Here is a 19,068-nt window from a genome sequence, read left to right as displayed (position 1 = left end):
AAATATATTAACAGCTTGAAAGCATTTGTTGAACAAATATAAATAAAGATGAAGCAATACCTGAAGAGTATAACTTGTAAGCAGGAGGCTGAATGATATGGAATGGATGCATTTGTTGTTATTTAAAACAGTTAGAATTTTTTTTTGAACCATTACTAATATAGATGAAACAATATGTGAAGTGTAAAAGTAGAATAATATAGAAGTAGTTACAATCCGTTAAAGGGCAGAATAACTACAACAATGTTAACTAGAAAATTTCCTCTCGGGAAATTTTGAATGGGCCGCGGGGCTACTGCCGATTTTGCCATCTCTGTCAACATGGGAATCAAACCCACGATCTTAAGCGCAAGACAGAGCTGATCAGACAGACACATGATCATCTTTCTATAAGCACTGATATGGAGGAGCTGTAACCACATTAGGTTACCTGTGTGTGTGTGTGTGTGTGTGTGTGTGTGTGTGTGTGTGTGTGTGTGTGTGTGTGTGTGTGTGTGTGTGTGTGTGTGACACCAACAAGGTTTAACTTTAAAACCAGATTAAATCATGGTTTAAGTTTAAATTCTGTTGCACGTTAACTGTGTTTTAATCACATGAAGGTGTGTGTGTGTTTGTGTGTGTGTGTGTGTGTGTGTGACTGTAATCACATGAAGCTGGCTCTAGAGTCTGTGTGTGTGTGTGTGACTGACTTGACACATAGTTAGTTAGTAGCTGCATCCTGTGTCAGTCTGATTTAGCTGTGTCTGTGTTTATAAACATTTAAACGAGCGGCAGGTGGATTGTTTATGAAGTTAACGAGCTCTGGCCTGAGGATCAAAGAGGTTACCACGGCGATAGGGGCCCCCGCAGGCTGAGACAGACAGAAACGTGGAGAAAAACAGCCATTTTCTGCCTCTAAACCGGTCTCACATTTAGGCTTAGCATGACAAAACGGTAACTCCTATCAGAACAAAACACAGATCAACGTTGCTCTAAGGACTTAATGAAAATTTCGGTACGATTTGGTGTTTCTACAGTAAATATTTTGGTGACGCTGGCAGTTTTAAAACATCAGGCCGTTCTGCTCCTCTCAGAAAATATTTGTATTGGACTCAATGAGGAGCAGGGACAGACGTGGCCGCACTCAGAGGCTGATTCTGTAAGTTCTGTAAGTCTCTCTGATATTTTGAGCACATGACATGAGAGATAACAAGTTTGTCTTACAAATTCTGAAAAAATTATGTATGTAGAGTGTAAATTGTGGCCGTGCTGACAGTTTATCCAGAAAAAATACAGAATGTTTCTTCACTCTCTCCCACTCTAACCGATGATGTCACACACTCTGACACGAACATTCCATGCAATACACACCCATTATAATCTCATAATTTCTCCAAAAATGATCATGGTCATTGATCAGGGATTGATCAAAAACTATATGACCTATCAAAACGTGGAGTAATACGACAATACACAAGACTTGTGTCTACTGTTTAAAGTTTAAATGGAGTCTCTAGGTGAAAGTATGCCTGAGCAGTAGACTTTTGTTAAACTCCGATGATTGGTCTTTTTCGGTCTTTTTTTTCCGCCCGTCCCATTGACTTACATGCAAAAATTTTGCGCAGTATTTCGCGACTTACGTCGCGAATAATTCGTACACTGTTGAGAAAAGTAATAGCACACCGATCCCGATCAAGCCGCACGTTTTGATATATAATTTGGCCTGCAACTCTTCGAGTTGCAGGACTAGTAGCGAATCGAAAGTTGGCCGGAAGTGGAAAAATAACTAGAAAAAGCATTTCCAAGAATGGAAATGGTGTGAATGCAATGCTGAATGAGCTGAAGAAAGAAAGAAAGAAAGAAAGAAAGAAAGAAAGAAAGAAAGAAACAAACAAACAAACAAACAAACAAACAAACAAACAAACAAACAAACAAACAAACAAACAAAGAAGTAAAAAGACATAAATGGAGTGAAAGAAAGAAAGAAAAACAAAGGAAGAGAAAAGGAGTAGAAAGAAAGAAAGAAAGAAACAATCAAGCAAACAAAGAAGTAAAAAGACAGAAATGGAGTGAAAGAAAGAAAGAAAGAAAGAATAGATAGATCAGAGGGGTTAAAAAATAGGGAGGGGTACAGATAGATAGATAGATAGATAGATAGATAGATAGATAGATAGATAGATAGATAGATAGATAGATAGATAGATAGATAGATAGATAGATAGATAGATAGATAGATAGATAGATAGATAGATAGATCAGAGGGGTTAAAAAATAGGGAGGGGTATAGATAGATAGATAGATAGATAGATAGATAGATAGATAGATAGATAGATAGATAGATAGATAGATAGATAGATAGATAGATAGATAGATAGATAGATAGATAGATAGATAGATAGATAGATAGATAGATAGATCAGAGGGGTTAAAAAATAGGGAGGGGTATAGATAGATAGATAGATAGATAGATAGATAGATAGATAGATAGATAGATAGATAGATAGATAGATAGATAGATAGATAGATAGATAGATAGATAGATAGATAGATAGATCAGAGGGGTTAACAAATAGGGAGGGGTATAGATAGATAGATAGATAGATAGATAGATAGATAGATAGATAGATAGATAGATAGATAGATAGATAGATAGATAGATAGATAGATAGATAGATAGATAGATAGATAGATAGATAGATAGATAGATAGATAGATAGATCCTATGTCCTAGGCTCCACCTGGAATTACACTACTATTTATAGAGGTGGAAAGGTTAAATGTCTGAACTGAAATTCATGAGAAAAATATAAATTGTTGGAGATGTTTACATCAAAAGTATAAAATAATTGAGAGGCTGATGAATTTGAGCTGAAAACCTGTGTGTGTGTGTCTGGGTGTGTGAGTCTGACGGTCTCTCTGTCTGTGTGTACATGTGCAGAAAGTAAAACTGTTGATAAGCGCCACAGAACTCCTCTCTCCCTAATGATCTGATTGATTACACCTGCGTGGCAGCCTGCCCTCAGAAGTTACCATGGCGACTACCATGCTTACATTTTACTGTATGGAACAGTGTTGTGTTTGTGTGTTTGTCTGTTTGTGTATGCGTGCATGTGTGACTGTGTGTGAGTGTCTGTGTGTGTCTGTCTGTGTGAGTGTGATGCCTGTGTTTGTGCGTGGACATCCTCTGTCAGTCTGGTTTATCATGTGTGTGTGTGGGGCTGTGTTTAAAAACATCTTAACGAGCAGCCAGGCTGCACCTGACCTGTTCTATTTATAGACATGATAACGAGCTGGCCGCTACAGCTGGACCAACTGCACACAGAGCAGAGCAGAGCAGAGAGATTTGAGCTCTGTGCAGCTTCCCAAAACAGCCCAGTAAAAGAGAACCGTAACTCTTATCAGAATGTGGTCCTGACCATCGGGGCAAGGAGACCTTCCTGAGCGAGCCAATGTGCATTAAATGTTTGTAGGGCAAAAACTTTTCTTGCCGTCGCAAGGTAGAAAAGGGGGGCATTTCTGTTTTTCTAAAAAAATCAGCTCCTACTTTTATATTGAAGTGGATGAGCCACTGGAGCGGGTCTAGCTGGACAATTAAGCTCATTGAGACAATTCTGTAAGTCTGTCTGCTGTTTTGAGCACATCAGATGAGACACGACAAGTGTGGCTACAAACCGGTGAGGAAATCATGTGTCTAGAGTTTAATTTGTGGCCGTGCTGGCAATTTATCCAGAAAAAATCCTGAATGTTTTTTCGATCCCTCTCACTCTAACGATGATGTCACTCACTCTAAGCCCTGCTCGTTAAGCGCAATACACAACCATTATAAAGTTGGATTTTGTCGAAAATTTTAATGATTTTAAAACAGCCAAATACCTAAAAACTGTTGAAGATATCAATAAGCTGAGTAATATGTGAATAGATTAAAAGTTTGTCTACAGTTTAAAAGTCAAATGGAGTCTGTGGGAGAAAGTATGCTGACGTTTTAGAGGTTCAAAGTAGTAAGAAAATTTTAAAAGTTTGAAGATGTTTTCAATGCATTCCTATGGGAAAAAATTAGCAGAAAAAGTTAAATATTTTAAAAAGTATAAATAGTTAAAAAGAGAAAAGTAATGCCGATAAAGTTCAAAAAAAGCTGCACGTTTTGATATATGAATTGTTGAAATCGCACAAAGTATGAAGGACTAGTTAAAAACCGTAGAAAGGCGGAAAGTAGTAAGAAGAAAAATAAAGAAAATGGCCGAACCGAATAACAATAGTGTGAATGCCTTTTGCATTCACACTAATAAGAAGAAAAAATCCACACAATAACAGTAGTGCCCGGGCTTCGCCCGGGCACTGGTCCCTGCAGCTATTTCATAGCTGTTGGGACCAGTGCCCGGTGCGATTGCCCGCGGCCCTAATAAAAAGTTTGAGGAAAATGTAGAAATCCTGCATCTTTATAGTTTAACAGTTGAATGGTTGAAATCTGAAATAGGTGAGAAAAAAATTAAAAAGAAGAACTTATAAGAAAGATGTTGGAAAATTGCTTGAATTTTTGAAGATTGGTGTGGAAAAAATAGGTCTACTCAAATGAATAAATATATTAAGAGCTTGAAAGTATTTGTTGAACAAATATGTATAAAAATGAAGCAATACCTGAAGTGTATAACTTGTAAGCAAGAGACTGAATGATAGGGAATGGATGCAAATCCCAGAATTGTTTAAGTGTAAAAAATAGTGTGAAAATATACATTTATAAATGAAAAATATGAAACTCCTTACATGGTTGAGAAATGGCCTGAATTGTTGGAATTAATGAGGAAAAAGTCAAAGTCCTTCAAAGTAAAATGTAAGGATTGAAGGTGGAAAAGTCTAAAGTCAGGACATGAAGAAGCTCCAAATCCTGAAATATCCATTATGAGAACTGGGGTATATATAGAAATGGGGTAGAAACAAGGAAACAAGGAATGAAGTAAAAAGAAAGAGAAAGGGAGTAGAAAGAAAGAAAGAGACTGAATGATGTGGAATGGATGCAAATGCCAGAATTGTTTAAGATACGTGTAAAAAAAGAGTGTGAAGATATACATTCATAAATGAAAAATGTGAAAGTCCTTAAATGGTTGAGAAATGGTCTGAATTGTTGGAATTAATGAGAAAAAGTTCAAGTCCTTCAAAGTAAAGGGTTAAAGAGGAAAGTCAGGACATGAAGAAGCTCCAAATCCTGAAATCTCCATTACAAGAATAAACTGAAATGTATGTAAGAGAAATAAATTATTAGAGATGTTTAAAAATTCCCCTCAAAGATATGAACTCATTTAGAGGCTGATTATGAGCTGTAAGCCAGTGTGTCTCTGTGTCTGTGTGTCTATCTGTCTGTGTGTGTGTGTGTGTGTGTCTCTCTCTCTCTGTCTGCACCACACAGAGCAGAGCAGTGAGATTTGAGCTCTGTGCAGCTCCGAACAACAGCCTCTGAAAAGAGAACCGTACCTCTTACCAGAATGTGGTCATGACTATCGGGGCAAGGAGACCTTCCTGAGCGAGCCAATGTGCATTAAATGTTTGTAGGACAAAAACTTTTCTCACAGTCGCAAGAAATATAAGGAGGTCATTTCTGCTTTTCTCAGAAAATCTGCCTCTCTGCGTTTTCGAGCACACTGTGAGACACAGCACAAGTTTGTCTACCAAAGTGGGGGAAAATTATGTGTCTAGAGTGTAATTTGTGGCCGTGGTGACAGGTTAGAGAGCAAAGTGTCAGAGGATTTTTAGATTCTCTGTCACTCTAGCTGATGTCATCATCACTCTAGCTCTGAAAATTCCGTGCCATTGACTTGCATGTTAAATTTGAATTTTGTCAAAAAATGATCATGAACAGTTGAAGTGTACTGATCAATAATGGTAGAAGATATGAAAAAGTTGAATATACCGTGAATACTTGAAAGTTTTGTGAACATTTTAAAAGTTGAATGAGGTCTGTAGGTGAAAGTATGTTGAAGCAGTTGAAGTTCAAAGAAGGAGAGGATTTGAACAGTTTGAAGACCGATTCAATGTATTCCTATGGGGAAAAATTTTTCAATAAAGTTTGAATATTTTGAAAAGTATGAATGATATGAAAAAGTTGAATACATCCCATGATCTCCTGAAGAAGCCGCACGTTTTGATATATGAATTGTTTGAATAGTAGAAAGTATGAAGAAGTAGTTAAGGGCCAAAAAAGGGAAGAAGTAAGAATAATAATAATATTAATAATAAAGATTTGAATAACAATAGTGTGAATGCTTTCAGCATTCACCCTAACTAGGAAAAAATCCACACAATAACAGTAGTGCCCGGTGCGATTGCCCGCGGCCCTAAAAATCCACACAATAACAGTAGTGCCCGGGCGAAGCCCGGGCACTGGTCCCTGCAGCTATTTCATAGCTGTTGGGACCAGTGCCCGGTGCGATTGCCCGCGGCCCTAATAACTTCAAGTAAAGTTCCCCTGCAGACACTGGAACACCTTACCGTGGTTCATATTTGATTTACAGAAACAAAATCTAGAAGAACTGTGCGTTTAAAGCTCATCTACTCTTACATTTCAACATTTAAACATCTGGATCATGCCTTATGCCGTGCTTGTGTCTCCTTCAGTGACTGTGTGGTGTGGGTCCATACTAGGGTTGCACATCTCTCTGTGATAAACGATTCGATATGAATCTAGATACACAGATTACAATTCGATTCAAAAACGATATCCTGATATGTATTACAGACCGATTCTATCCGATTCGATACAGTGTAGGACGATTCGATTCTACGGTTAATATTTTGTAGATATTTTATAAAATAAAGAATTCTATGAAAGTGACTATCTTACAGTAGGCTACAACCATAGACTGTAAAAAGAATGGACGTAGCGTCCGTGACGTCACCCATTGGTTTTGGGGAGTCGTTTTCGTGACTCAAATATGGCGGCCTGAACAGCGCCATGTTGGATTGGCCGGCCGAGTTTTAACCTAATAACAGTAAAACGGTAGAGTTAAAAAAAATTCACCCCCCTCAGAGTGTGTGCGGGGGTAGAAACTATCGATTGAGAAAAAAAAACGTTCTGACACCAGGCTTTTAACATGTTTATTGAGGATGTAAAGTGGGTGATTTTAACATGGGGGTCTATGGGGAATGCTGCTTTCTGACACCAGCCCCCAGAGGAAGAAGAGGGGATTGCAGTTTGTTGAACGCGGAAGTGAGCTTCACTTCTCAGACCGACAACTGCCCCCTTGGCTACAACCTACAATATTTTCTTTTCAAATATAGTAGGCCTATATCCCCAAGCATTGTTGTTTTAAAGCACTGGCAAAAAAAGAAAGAAGAAAAAGAAAAAAAGAATAACAACAAAATCACATGTCAATGTATTTATTTTTTGACATGGACCAATTTCTGTGAGAACGTTTTTGTAATTAGGAATAAAATGTATAGCTCTCCTCACTTAGTTCATTGTGTTGAATTGGTCAAGTTTACTCAAAGTTGTTAAACTATTCATTTAAACGTGCACTACAGGACCTTTGAATGATGATGAATAAGCTTTATTCCTGTCATTTGTTTACATATTTTATTGGTTTACTGTAATATACTTGAATCATGTTTAGGTTTGCTTACAGTGGATTGTATTGTTAATGTTTTACTGAATTTAATGTTCTGAATTATGTTTTAAAGGTAGTTCAAGTGTTAATCTAAACTTGAACTGAAGGAACCTTTCCTGTGCATTAGTGCCTGCTTCAGCTGACAGTTTTCTTTATGACAAAAGCATTTTTATACATTTTATATTGTGCATATAAAATAAATACCTCTACCTGTTCTGTCAGTAACAGAACAGAAACTCTATATCTTAAAACATTCAGACAGACCAAAGTGGATCAAGCATATGTGAAAAAGTATTGAATGACAGTGATGAAAGAGGCGTTCATAGCCCGCACTGTCTTGTTGTTTCTAGAGCTCAACAGAGAAGTCTTGTTTTGGCTTCTTAAAACCTTAAATATATCTTCTCATGGATCAACACTTCAAATAAAACACAAGAGAAGAGGAAAATATTGAATTTTTAAGTGAATGAAAGGGATCTCAGACTGTGTGTGTTTATTAAGGCACATCAGTTCTTCCAGCAGAATCCTCCTTTTCCAAACAGATAAATGAAAAAACAAGACATCCTCTGGTGTTTTTAAAGATTTTTTTTTGTTTAGTTTTTTTGCATTTTGAGACAGGAGGAGAGAAGGTGAGGCATTCAACAGTTGCCACACACATTCACACATGTAGAATCGACAGAATGTGCAACAAAAAATGTAAATGTCAAACCAGACAGTGCAACCATGAATAAAAAGAGATTGTAAATTAGCATTAAAAAAATAATAACTACAATAAATAATGTTAATAATGAAATAAATCAAAAACAAACACCATACTCCATGTAGCATGAAGAAGTTTGAATCTTCTCTGCAGAGATTCAGAAAGTGATTTGATCAAAGTCCATTTCCCACTGAACACACTGAAAATAAATTATGTTTGAATGCTAATTGAATGCTAAGCATCTGCTTAGTTTGCTTGGCCCCCAAGACCAATAAACTTTCTGTGTAACTTCTATCGATCCCTTGAGAAATCCTGTGTATTTACAAAAACCCTTAATTGTTGTGGTTGCCCTTTAAGTTGTTGTTTCACATTGGTGTTGCAGTTTGTTTAAAACCAAAAAGAAATGACACGTTTACAGCAAATGCATTGGATATTGGTTTATTTTGTTACGTTCAGTAGGCCCACATGACATTTAGTAGCCTACCACTAAGCCTATATCACTGAATATTAAGTGTAAATCAACCCCAGGCTGCACTTTTGGCTGAATTTGATATAATTTCAGATTTGAAACCATAGATGGCTAAAAACATGGATGATGATCCAAAACAACAAATTAGAAAAATTTTAATTACTTTGTAGTATGTGTAAATGATCAATATTCAATATTATTGGCAATAATAGAGAGGCAGCTTCTCAGGAATTACGTCAGAGATGCAACAAAATAGCCTACACTGCAAAAACTCTAAATCTTTCCAAGGATATTTGTCTCATTTCTAGTCAAAACTAAACTCTTTTCACTTAAATTAAGACTCATCACATTAAAAAGTAGCTTGTTTTTAGACACTTTTTACTTCTTTCAAGCAGATTTTCACTTAAAATAAGTAGAAAAATCTGATAGTGGAGCAATAAGAAAGAAAAACTTCTTTCTTATTACAAGCACAAAAAACTTGCTTTCACTGGCAGATTTTTCTACTTATTTCAAGTGAAAATTAGTTTGAAACAAGTGAAAATGATCTAAAAACAAGTTAATTTCTAGCTGATGAGTCTTATTTAAAGTGGAAAGAGTTTAGTTTTGACTAGAAATGAGACATTTTGGCAAGAAATAAGACAAATATTCTTGGAGAGATTTAGAGTTTTTGCAGTGTATGTTTAATGGTCCCATGAAAAACAATGAAAACCGGACATTTTCATCAATGTCCGGGCGGGTTTTGTCGGGCGTTTGGTCACCCTATCTTACACAATGTCTCCCTCTCAGGTGGTGGACCATGAAGAGGAAGAGGAAGACCTGATTCACACAGAGGAGGAGGACGAAGGTGGCCAGTTTGATGTCATCCCTCTGTACTCGGAGAGGGCCACCATCTCCAACCTGGGCTCCACTGGGACCGGAGTGGCTTCGAGCCTCAACACTGGCCCCACTAAACCCACTGTACTGCTGCTGCTGCTGCTGCTGGCCTCCCTTAGCTGGGGGTAGATACAGGATACATAGACACACACTCATACAACACACACACACAGCCACAGCCACACACACATGTAATGGACCCTTCAATAATCATGGACTGATTGCTGTAAAATGATATGTGAAGAGATGGACTTCACCTTTTGTCATTAGCATCCTTCACTTCCTTCTTTGCTTCCTTTCCTCCCTCATCGGGTCAACATGGTGTGACTGCAGCTGCAGGGACGCGTTCATGTCCTGCAGACAGGAGAGCCGGCGTATGCATGCTACCATCCATGAGCCTCATATACGTAGATGTTCAGTATTCCGTTAAAGGGATAGTTTAACGTTTTGGCAAGTTCGCCTATTGCCATAATCCCTATTAGCCATAGCAGTAGGTTCATTACCTTTAAATGTGGGTGCAAGCCGTTTTTTCTATCGGCGGGGCAAAGATGCGAGCTGCACGGTACTTTTACATTTCCCTCATCAAACTAAACAATCCACAATACACAATCCAACAACTCCAAAACGCTCTGGTGGACAAGTTGTGACCTGCACATTCACCACGCTATGAGATAATAACGTAGAATTATGTAACATTACGACACATGAAGCAAATACTCGGAACTACTTGCGCTTTTGAAATCACTCCGCTGAGCAGGGAATGTAGTTCCGGCTGCGCATTTCCCTCTAAAACAACTCTGTGTGGTAACGTTGTGTTATTATCTCATAGCGTGGTGAATGTGCAGCTCACAACTTGTCCACCAGAGCGTTGTGGAGTTGTTGGATTGTGTATTTGATGAGTTTGATGAGGGAAAGGCAGAAAGGCCGTTCTAAAAACACCTTGCACCCACAATTAAAGGTTAAACGAACCTACTCCTAAAACTATAGGGATTATGGCAATGGGCCAATTTGCCAAAATATGTTGAACTATCCCTTTAACGTGAGCAGCTCCTTAGGTGTTAGCATGCTAGTGGGATCAAACCCTGGCTCACAGGTATGGTTATGGTGTCACATCAAACACGACGACGAGTGGATCTGCTGCTGCAGCCAATCAGTAACAGAAGTCTGATAAAGGGCGTGTCCGTCTAATAAGAGACTGAGGTGGAAGATGAGCCCGTGTGTCCTTGACCTTTACTCCTCACTCCTCGCTCCCTCTTTACCCTCAGTTTCTGATCAAAAGTCCTTCATCCTCAGCTCTCAGTCCTAACTCCTGGCTTCCATAGTGTTCAGTCCTCGATCCCTCGATCCTCGATCCTCGACCCTCGACCCTCCAGTCCTCAGTCCTCTGTCCCTGCTCCTTACTCCTCACAACACAAGAGTGATAGCTTTCAGGAGGTGCATTGTTTTAATGTTTCGGGGTAAACATCATTTCTGTTGGCATTTAGGGTTGCAAAATTCTGGGAATTTTCAAAGTTGGACATTTTCCATGGGAATTAACAGGAATATATGGGAATTAACGGGAATAAATCCAAAATTTACAAAATTCAAGGTTGGCCCTTAACATGGAACTTACGTAAATATAGTTGGGGGAAATATATTGTAGCATAATCTTGGCTGAAACAACCAGATTTAATGCAAGTACTTGAATATCTATGTTATTCCTCAATCACATGCAGCAAAATCTGTTGAAATGTCATGTTTTTATAGGGCTGACCCAAAAAAATCGAAGCTTCGAAGCTTCGTTCGTTGCCATGGTAATCGATCATGAAGTCCGTGATCGATTGTTTTTTTGTTTTTTCCTTTTTGACACTGGTTCTCATCGGTAATTGTTACATTAAAATGAGTAGGCTACTTGGCACCTGCCTGATTTTGGAGATATGCAGTGTTTGTTTGCCATTACTTTCATTATTTCCTCTATGATCGTCGCACACCCCCCCCCCGTCAGACGTTAACACTGATCGATTTTATGTCCGCGAAGCTTCGATTGTCAAAATATGATAATCGGGTCAGCCCTATAGTTTTTTAATTGTATTATTTTGCATGGATGTGTGCTTATGACAAAACTAAATATTCACATGATACAGTTTGTTTAAATTAGCCCCAATTTCCAGTTAATTTCCATAAATTCCCAGTAATTCCCATAAATTCCCATAATTCCCATAGAAAGTTTCCAATTTGGAATATTTCCGAAATTCCCCAGCTTAACTTCCCATGGAAAGTTTCTGGAAATTTACCGGAAATGTACTGGAAATTTTCCGCCCCTTTGCAACCCTAGTTGGCAACCAAGCCTTTTATTTCAATGTTATTTCATTTTCTCATAAAACAACACCTACTGTATGTATATATGACTATTATGGTATATGGAGAGACAAGTGGTGGTATTGACAAGTGAAGCAGCAAGTTAGGTAGCTACTGTGTGTTAACTCTATGACCTGACCACCTCATTCTGATGCCCCCAAGGCAGGTGTATAACATGTTAGCATGCTAACAGCTGCTAGTTATAAATGCTGTATAAAATTGTCTTTAATGTAGCCTAAAAAGAATATAGGACGAATCTCCTTGTTGTTTACAACTAGGCCTATTTCCGGGTAGAAAACCAGCACGAGAACAATAGTGACGGACGAGAGTTTCGCTATATATATCTACTTTTTCATGTCACTATATCACCGTTTAGACTAATCTGATGTTTGTAAAGTTTATAAAACCAATGATTGGACAAACATTACTATTTATGTGTGCACATTTTTGCAATTAGTCATGGTTATCATAGATTAGCCGGGCTAACGGTTAGCTACCTGTTTAACTTTAATAACTCAGTGACTCAATAAACGCTCCATGAAAAAATATTTTCTCCAGCGGATATCTGAGTTCCAACATGACTGAGCTAACTGGAGTAGTTTCATGTCGTGTCCCACAACGGGACACGACATCAAACTGACGTCCTGATGTTAGCTTAGCTGCCGTTAGCTTAGCTACCGCCGTTAGCTTAGCTACCGTTAGCTTAGCTACCGTTAGCTTAGCTACCGTTAGCTTAGCTACCGCCGTTAGCTGTCCCTGTCAGCTGCCATAGATATATATACTGACTAGATGCCACGTTCCTAGGCAACTCTATTGAGTGGAATACGTCAACGCGGCGGCCATCTTGGTCAGGGGGAAGCCGCGTCTACTTCCTGCACTAGTCAACAGCGGCAGACGTCTATCAACCATTAAAATCGCCATAACTCACCGAATATTCAACCGATTTTCAAGCCGTTTGGTTTATTATAAATGTCAGACATATATTTATGATACAACAACAAAAAACATTTTTATAATTTTTTTTTATAATTTTTGTTTTTATGTATTAAACATAGGCTACACTTAGATACTCAGACACACACCCACATGCATAAATACACTGAAATTTGTTCTACAAGGGTCTGACCGGGTCTGACTGCTGGTCAGACGTTTATTATGTCTATGGTCAGAAACCCCGGACCAAGATGGCGGCGCTATTGACGTACGCTGAGAAGCAGAACGAGGCATCTAGTCAGTAGGCCTATATATATATATCTATGGTCAGCTGCAGCCACTGATGCTTTCTAGACACTGTGATTCCCCCAAACTGAATAAATACAACACATAGCAACACAAAACACACACACAGAAATAGTAATGTTTCTTCAATCATTTCAGATTTGTCTAAACGGTGATAGGGCGTGAAAAAATATGATATAGCCTAGCTAAACTCTCGTTCGTTAGGCTACTATTGAGCTCATTCAAATTAGCTACGTGCTGGTTTTCTACCCGGAAGTAGAATGTAAACAACAAGGAGATTCGGTCTATATAGAACATCCCCAAACTCTGCTGCAGTCAGTCAGCAGCTCACTGTGGCCACATCCATCCTCATGATGCACCAGGAACCAGGACAGATCTAGACAATGTGAGTGGTGGATGTGGATGTGATTGTGAATACCCCACAAATATAGAAATGCCCCCCCCAGCTGCAGTCAGTCAGACATCTGTTTCTGCTTTTGTGAAGAGAAAGATTAAATTTGTTTTGAACGTATTGATGGATGAAGACTTGTTCACTGGTGGAAGACTCACCTACCTATGTAGTGGATCACCTGACAGCAGCAGAGTGAAGGGACGTTGACTGACTTACAGTGCATCAATCAAACTTTATCCTAGTGATGAATGGACGGACGCAGTGAGTCTGCTCTCTCTGCTCTAGAAAGACAAATCACACACTTGTCTCTTATTGTTTAATGAACATCGAGCATTGAGTGTGTGTGTGTGTCTGTGTGAGTGTGTGTGTGTGGGATCAGCAAACAGCAAACAACTGGGTATAGAGCTTTTTTGTTATAATTTAAATCTGCACTTCATCGTTCCCACCCACGTCAGCACACACACACACACACAGACACACACACCACACCATATATCGAACTGATGCAGCTCTGTCTTGCTTTATAGATCCCCCCTCCCCCCTTCCCCCCCCCCTCAACTGACTCAGGACCAGTTCCAGTGCTGCCACAGGCTCTGATATGAATAAAGGCAGCATAATAAAAACAACAACACACCAGAAACAATATGAGATGAGCTCTAAAACAGCAGAACAAATCAAATCACTCCCCAGCAGGCGAAAAAAGCAGCGCACACACTAGTACTATACTGACACTGACAGAGAGAGGGGGTGGTGGGGGGGTAGGGAAGGGGGGGGGGGGGTGGGGAGCTAAAAGCAAAATAAGGCTGAGTCCCTGCCTGTGTGTGTTTTATGTTTTACTAGCTCATAGTTGGGGGGTGATAATCAGTCCCTGACAACATTTCTTTATCATCTGACAGAGGTTGGCTGCTGCTGCTGGTGGTGGAGTAAGGGGGGGCAGGGGGGGGGGGGGTAGAGAAGTATAATGACAACAGAAAAGAAAGACCCCGGAGCACAAACATCTTCAGCATCATCTCTCCCTGATTCTGTCTGTGTGTCTTATAAATCTTTTTGGAGACACTAATGTTTTTTTTCTTCCTCATTCGTTCCTATTTTTTTGTATTATAATGTGTAAAATTAACTTCATCTGCAGGGGGGGACATAGGAGGGGAAAAAGGGTGAGGTGGGGGAGGGGGGGGGGGGGGGGTGAGACAAGATGAAAGTGCAGAAAATTGGAAAGGTGGTGGCAAGGAGAAGCAAGGAGAGGAACAAATTCGAAAAAAAAAAGAAAGAAAAAAAAGCAGAGAGGACACAGAAATAACTTAAGAGAAAATAGAAAAGAAGAGAAAGGAACAGATGAAGATTAATAAATCCCTCCTGTTGTCCTCCTGGGTCAAGGAAGGAAGGAAAGAAGGAAGGAGGGATGAAGGGAAGGAAGGAAGAAAAGAAAGAAGGAAGGAAGACGAAGGGAAGGAAGGAAGGACGAAGGGAAGGAAGGAAGGAAAGAAAGAGGCAAAGAAGGAAGGATGAAGGGAAAGAAGGAAGGAAGGAAGGAAGGACAAAGGGAAAGATGGGAGGAAGGATGAAGGGAAAGAAGGAAGGACAAAGGGAAAGATGGGAGGAAAGAGGAAGGGGAAAAGGAAGGAAAGATAGAAGGAGGGAGGAAACAGATTGGGTCAAAAAGGAAGGAAGAAGTAAGGACGAAGGGAAAGAAGGAAGGGGGAAAAGGGAAGGAAATAAAGATGGAGGGAGGGAACAGATTCGTTCAAGGAAGGAAGAAGAAGGGAGGAAAGAAGGAAGGGGAAGGGGAAGGAAAGAAAGATCGAGGGATTGGGAACAGATTTGTAGAAGGAAGGAAGGAGGGGAAAAGAAAGAAGGGAAAGGGGGAGGAAAGAAAGACGGGAAAGGGAACAGATCAGGTCAATTGGATCAAAAGAGGAAGGAAGAAGCGAAGGACGAAGGGAAGGAAGGAAGGAAGGAAGGAAGGAAGGAAGGAAGGAAGGATGGAGAAATCGAACAGAAGGACAACAGGAGGGTTAAAGAAGTAGAATAGGTAGAAAAGGAGAGGAGGAGGAAGAGAGACAAATGGCAGGATGATTAAGAGGATAGCTTAAGAGAGTCAAGGGAGAAGAGGAATGGAGTGATGAAGTCAGAAAGTAACAGTGAAAGATAAGGAGCAGAGAAAGAGAAAGAGAAAGGAGAGCAGAAGGGGAAGATGCAGCCTTTTTCCTTTCTTTTTCAGTCTATACAGAGAGAGAGTATAAAGACGGAGGAAAGAAAAGAAAAGAGGAACACGGGAGGAGGAGGAGGAGGAGTCATTTCTGAAGCCACTGGGGGGAAAAAATCACAAAAGAAAGGATGAGGAGAGAGAAATAAAAGAGCAGGCAGGTCTGCAGTGAACTTTACCCTCTTTGTCTGCTTTTGTGTACAACCGCTGAGAAACACACACACCTACAGCTCTAACTCTCTCTGTGTGTGTGTGTGTGTGTGATGGTTGATAATGTGAGCAGGGCCGTTGCATAGGGGAGAAACTCTAGGGGCCCAGCGCCCAGTGGGGGGGCCCATAAAAAAACCCCAGTAGTCTAATCTTTGTATGACTGAATTATTCTGCGTAAGACCCTGACTAATATACTCATAGTACACTGTAAAAACTCAACATCCTTCCAAGGATATTTGTCTTATTTCTTGTCCAAATGTCTCATTTCTAGTCAAAACTAATCTCTTTCCACTTAAAACAAGACTCATTACCTAAAAATTAACTTGTTTTTAGATCATTTTCACTTGTTTCAAACTAATTTTCACTTGAAATAAGTAGAAAAATCTGCCAGTGAAAACATGTTTTTTGTGCTTGTAATAAGGAAGAAAAACTTGTTCCACTATCAGATTTTTTCTACTTATTCCAAGTGAAAATATACTTGAAAGGAGTAAAAAGTGTCTAAAAACAAGCTACTTTTAATATGATGAGTCTTATTTTAAGTATAACTAGATAAAGTAGCATTTCCTGATGGAAATGCGTGTGAATGCTGAAAGCAGCTGAACGCTGTTGCAGAATTAGCAAATAGTGCAAGCAGTGATCACCATACAAATGTTTGACCGAGGTAGGAATCAAACCCATTATCTCATGATCACTAAACCTTTACTCTGCCGCTTCGCCACAGAGAGCACACTGTTTCCAAGACTGTTGTCATTCATTGTAATGTGAAGATTTTGAAGACTGTTCCAATGCATTCTCTATGGGGAAAAAAAAAATCAGAAATAGTTGAATATTTGAAAAAGTATAAAAAGTATGAAAAATTTGAATACATCCGATAAAGTCCAGAAAAAGCTGCACGATTTGATGTATGAATTGTTGAAATAGCACAAAGTATGAAGGACTAGAAGAAGACCGTAAAAAGGCGGAAGAAAATGGCTGAGCAGAAGAACAATAGTGTGAATGCTTTCAGCCATTTTCTTCCGCCTTTTTACGGTCTTCTTCTAGTCCTTCATACTTTGTGCTATTTCAACAATTCATATATCAAAACGTGCAGCTTTTTCTGGACTTTATCGGATGTATTCAAATTTTTCATACTTTTTATACTTTTTCAAATATTCAACTATTTCTGATTTTTTTTTCCCCATAGAGAATGCATTGGAACAGTCTTCAAACTCTCGCAGAAGAACGATAGTGTGAATGCTTTCTGCTTTTTGTTTTTGTTTTGTTTTGACTAGAAATGACATTTTGACTAGAAATAAGACAAATATTCTTGGTAAGATACTTGAGTTTTTGCAGTGTAATGCTGCATTAGCGTCAAAACAAAGAAGGCTAAATAAAAAATGATAATACATACGTAGTCTAAGAAAAAAAACTAGAAAAGTTAGGGGGAGGGGCCCACTTTAGTATTCTCTAAGGGGGCCCAGAATTCCTAGCAACGGCCCTGAATGTGAGGAGTTTGCTGTAGCATCATAAACAGTAATCAGGCTGTGACCGCACACAGAGAGAGAGGCTGATTACAATGACTCATCTGTTGTACTGACTGTATTCATTATATAGACGCTCGCAGGTCCTGACAGCTGTGTAAAAGGTTAAATTCAATTCTACATATTGTCAATAAATGTCATGAATAGATTCAGACTGTGCTCCTCTTGACACACACCATGTCACCATGAACAACACTCACAAATATTACAACACTAAATAAGGATTAGTCCACCACTGAACATTATCCCAACCAAACACACTGATAAAAAAGGCAAACAGGAACACATTCAAGTGAAGCTTTATACAGCTTTATGAAGCTTTACAATAAGGGTCCCTAGTTAGCACATTATTAAGCATTAATATATAAACTAATGTGTTAATTCATTCTCAGTAATGCATACATAATGATAACTAGTTACATTATTCAACTTTTATTATTACTTAATCATTTATTAACTAACTTTGAGTAATAAACCTTAATTAACTGCTTACTAATAGGCTACATTAATTAATGTGTTTCCTAATCCTAAGTAATACATGCTGTAATTATGATCGTTAATATATCTGTGTTAATTAATGCTTAAAGGGATAGTTCAACATTTTGGCAAATTGGCCCATTCCCATAATCGCTATAGCAGTAGGTTTGTTACCTTTAATTGTCGGTGCAAGCTATTTTTAGAACAGCGGAGCAGAGCCGTGAGCTGCTCAGAGCTACGCTACGGAGGCTCATTATGGGATTTCTTGGTTTCCCTCATCAAATACACAATCCAACAACTCCAAAACAAAAAATTCATGCAAAACAGCTGCGTAGCTGGACCAGAACTACATTTCAGACACAGCTGCTGGGGGGGGAGTGATTTTAAAATGTGTCGTAATGTTACATAATTATACGTTATCATCTCATAGCGTGGTGAATGTGCAGGTCACAACTTGTCCACCAGAGCGTTGTGGAGTTGTTGGATTGTGTATTTGATAGGGCTGACCCGATTATCATATTTTGATAATCGAAAGCTTAATGTAAGTAATGGCAAACAAACACTGCATATTATCTCCAAAATCAGGCAGGTTTCCAGGATGCCAAGTCGCCTACTCATTTTAATGTAACAATTACAGATGAGAACCGGTGTCAAGAAGGAAAAAAGGAAGAAAAAAAAAAAACAATCTATCATGGACTTTCATGATCGATTACCATGGCAACGAACGAAGCTTTGAAGCTTCGAATTTTTTGGGTCAGCCCTAGTATTTGATGAGTTTGATGAGGGAAACCAAGAAATCCCATGAGCCTCCGTAGCGTAGCTCTGACTATTAGCGATTATGGCAATGGGCCAATTTGCCAAAATGTTGAACTATCCCTTTAATAATGTACTAACTAACCCTTATTGTAAAGTGTTACCTTTCATTTTTATTCATTCCCTATTATTTGCTTATTTGTAACGGGACTCTGCATATTCATGAACATACAATATGTAAATATGCCAGATTATATCCATTAGGGCTGGGCCGATATGCTTTTGTGCCGATTCGATTCTCTAACGATTTTTGGGTCCCGATTCA

At 39.0% G+C, this 19,068-nt stretch overlaps 1 protein-coding gene and 2 long non-coding RNA genes across 3 annotated transcripts in view; 2 read left to right on the top strand and 1 right to left on the bottom strand.

The window, feature by feature from the left end:
* Window positions 1-10,106, top strand: part of gfra3 (GDNF family receptor alpha 3) — a 97,947-nt gene extending 87,841 nt beyond the window's left edge. Inside the window, exon 8 of the mRNA XM_085788890.1 lies at window positions 9,527-10,106. Coding sequence (XP_085645016.1) covers window positions 9,527-9,742 — 216 coding nt within the window. The 3' untranslated portion in view covers window positions 9,743-10,106. The remainder of the gene's footprint in view (window positions 1-9,526) is intronic.
* The window catches only part of LOC146980391 (uncharacterized), a 301,847-nt gene that overhangs the window by 91,976 nt on the left and 190,803 nt on the right, over window positions 1-19,068 (bottom strand). The gene's annotated exons all lie outside the window — the stretch shown is intronic.
* On the top strand, window positions 10,635-12,183 carry LOC146980396 (uncharacterized). Its single transcript, XR_015036830.1, has 2 exons — window positions 10,635-11,098; window positions 11,940-12,183. It is a non-coding gene; the product is annotated as an uncharacterized LOC146980396 (long non-coding RNA).

Source organism: Trachurus japonicus, chromosome 10 (genome assembly GCF_045865225.1).
Source record: "Trachurus japonicus isolate A0001 chromosome 10, Traja_1.0".
Classification (NCBI taxonomy): Eukaryota; Metazoa; Chordata; class Actinopteri; order Carangiformes; family Carangidae; genus Trachurus; species Trachurus japonicus.
The sequence above is the reverse complement of the archived record's forward strand: the minus strand, read 5'-3'. Positions and strand labels throughout refer to the sequence as shown.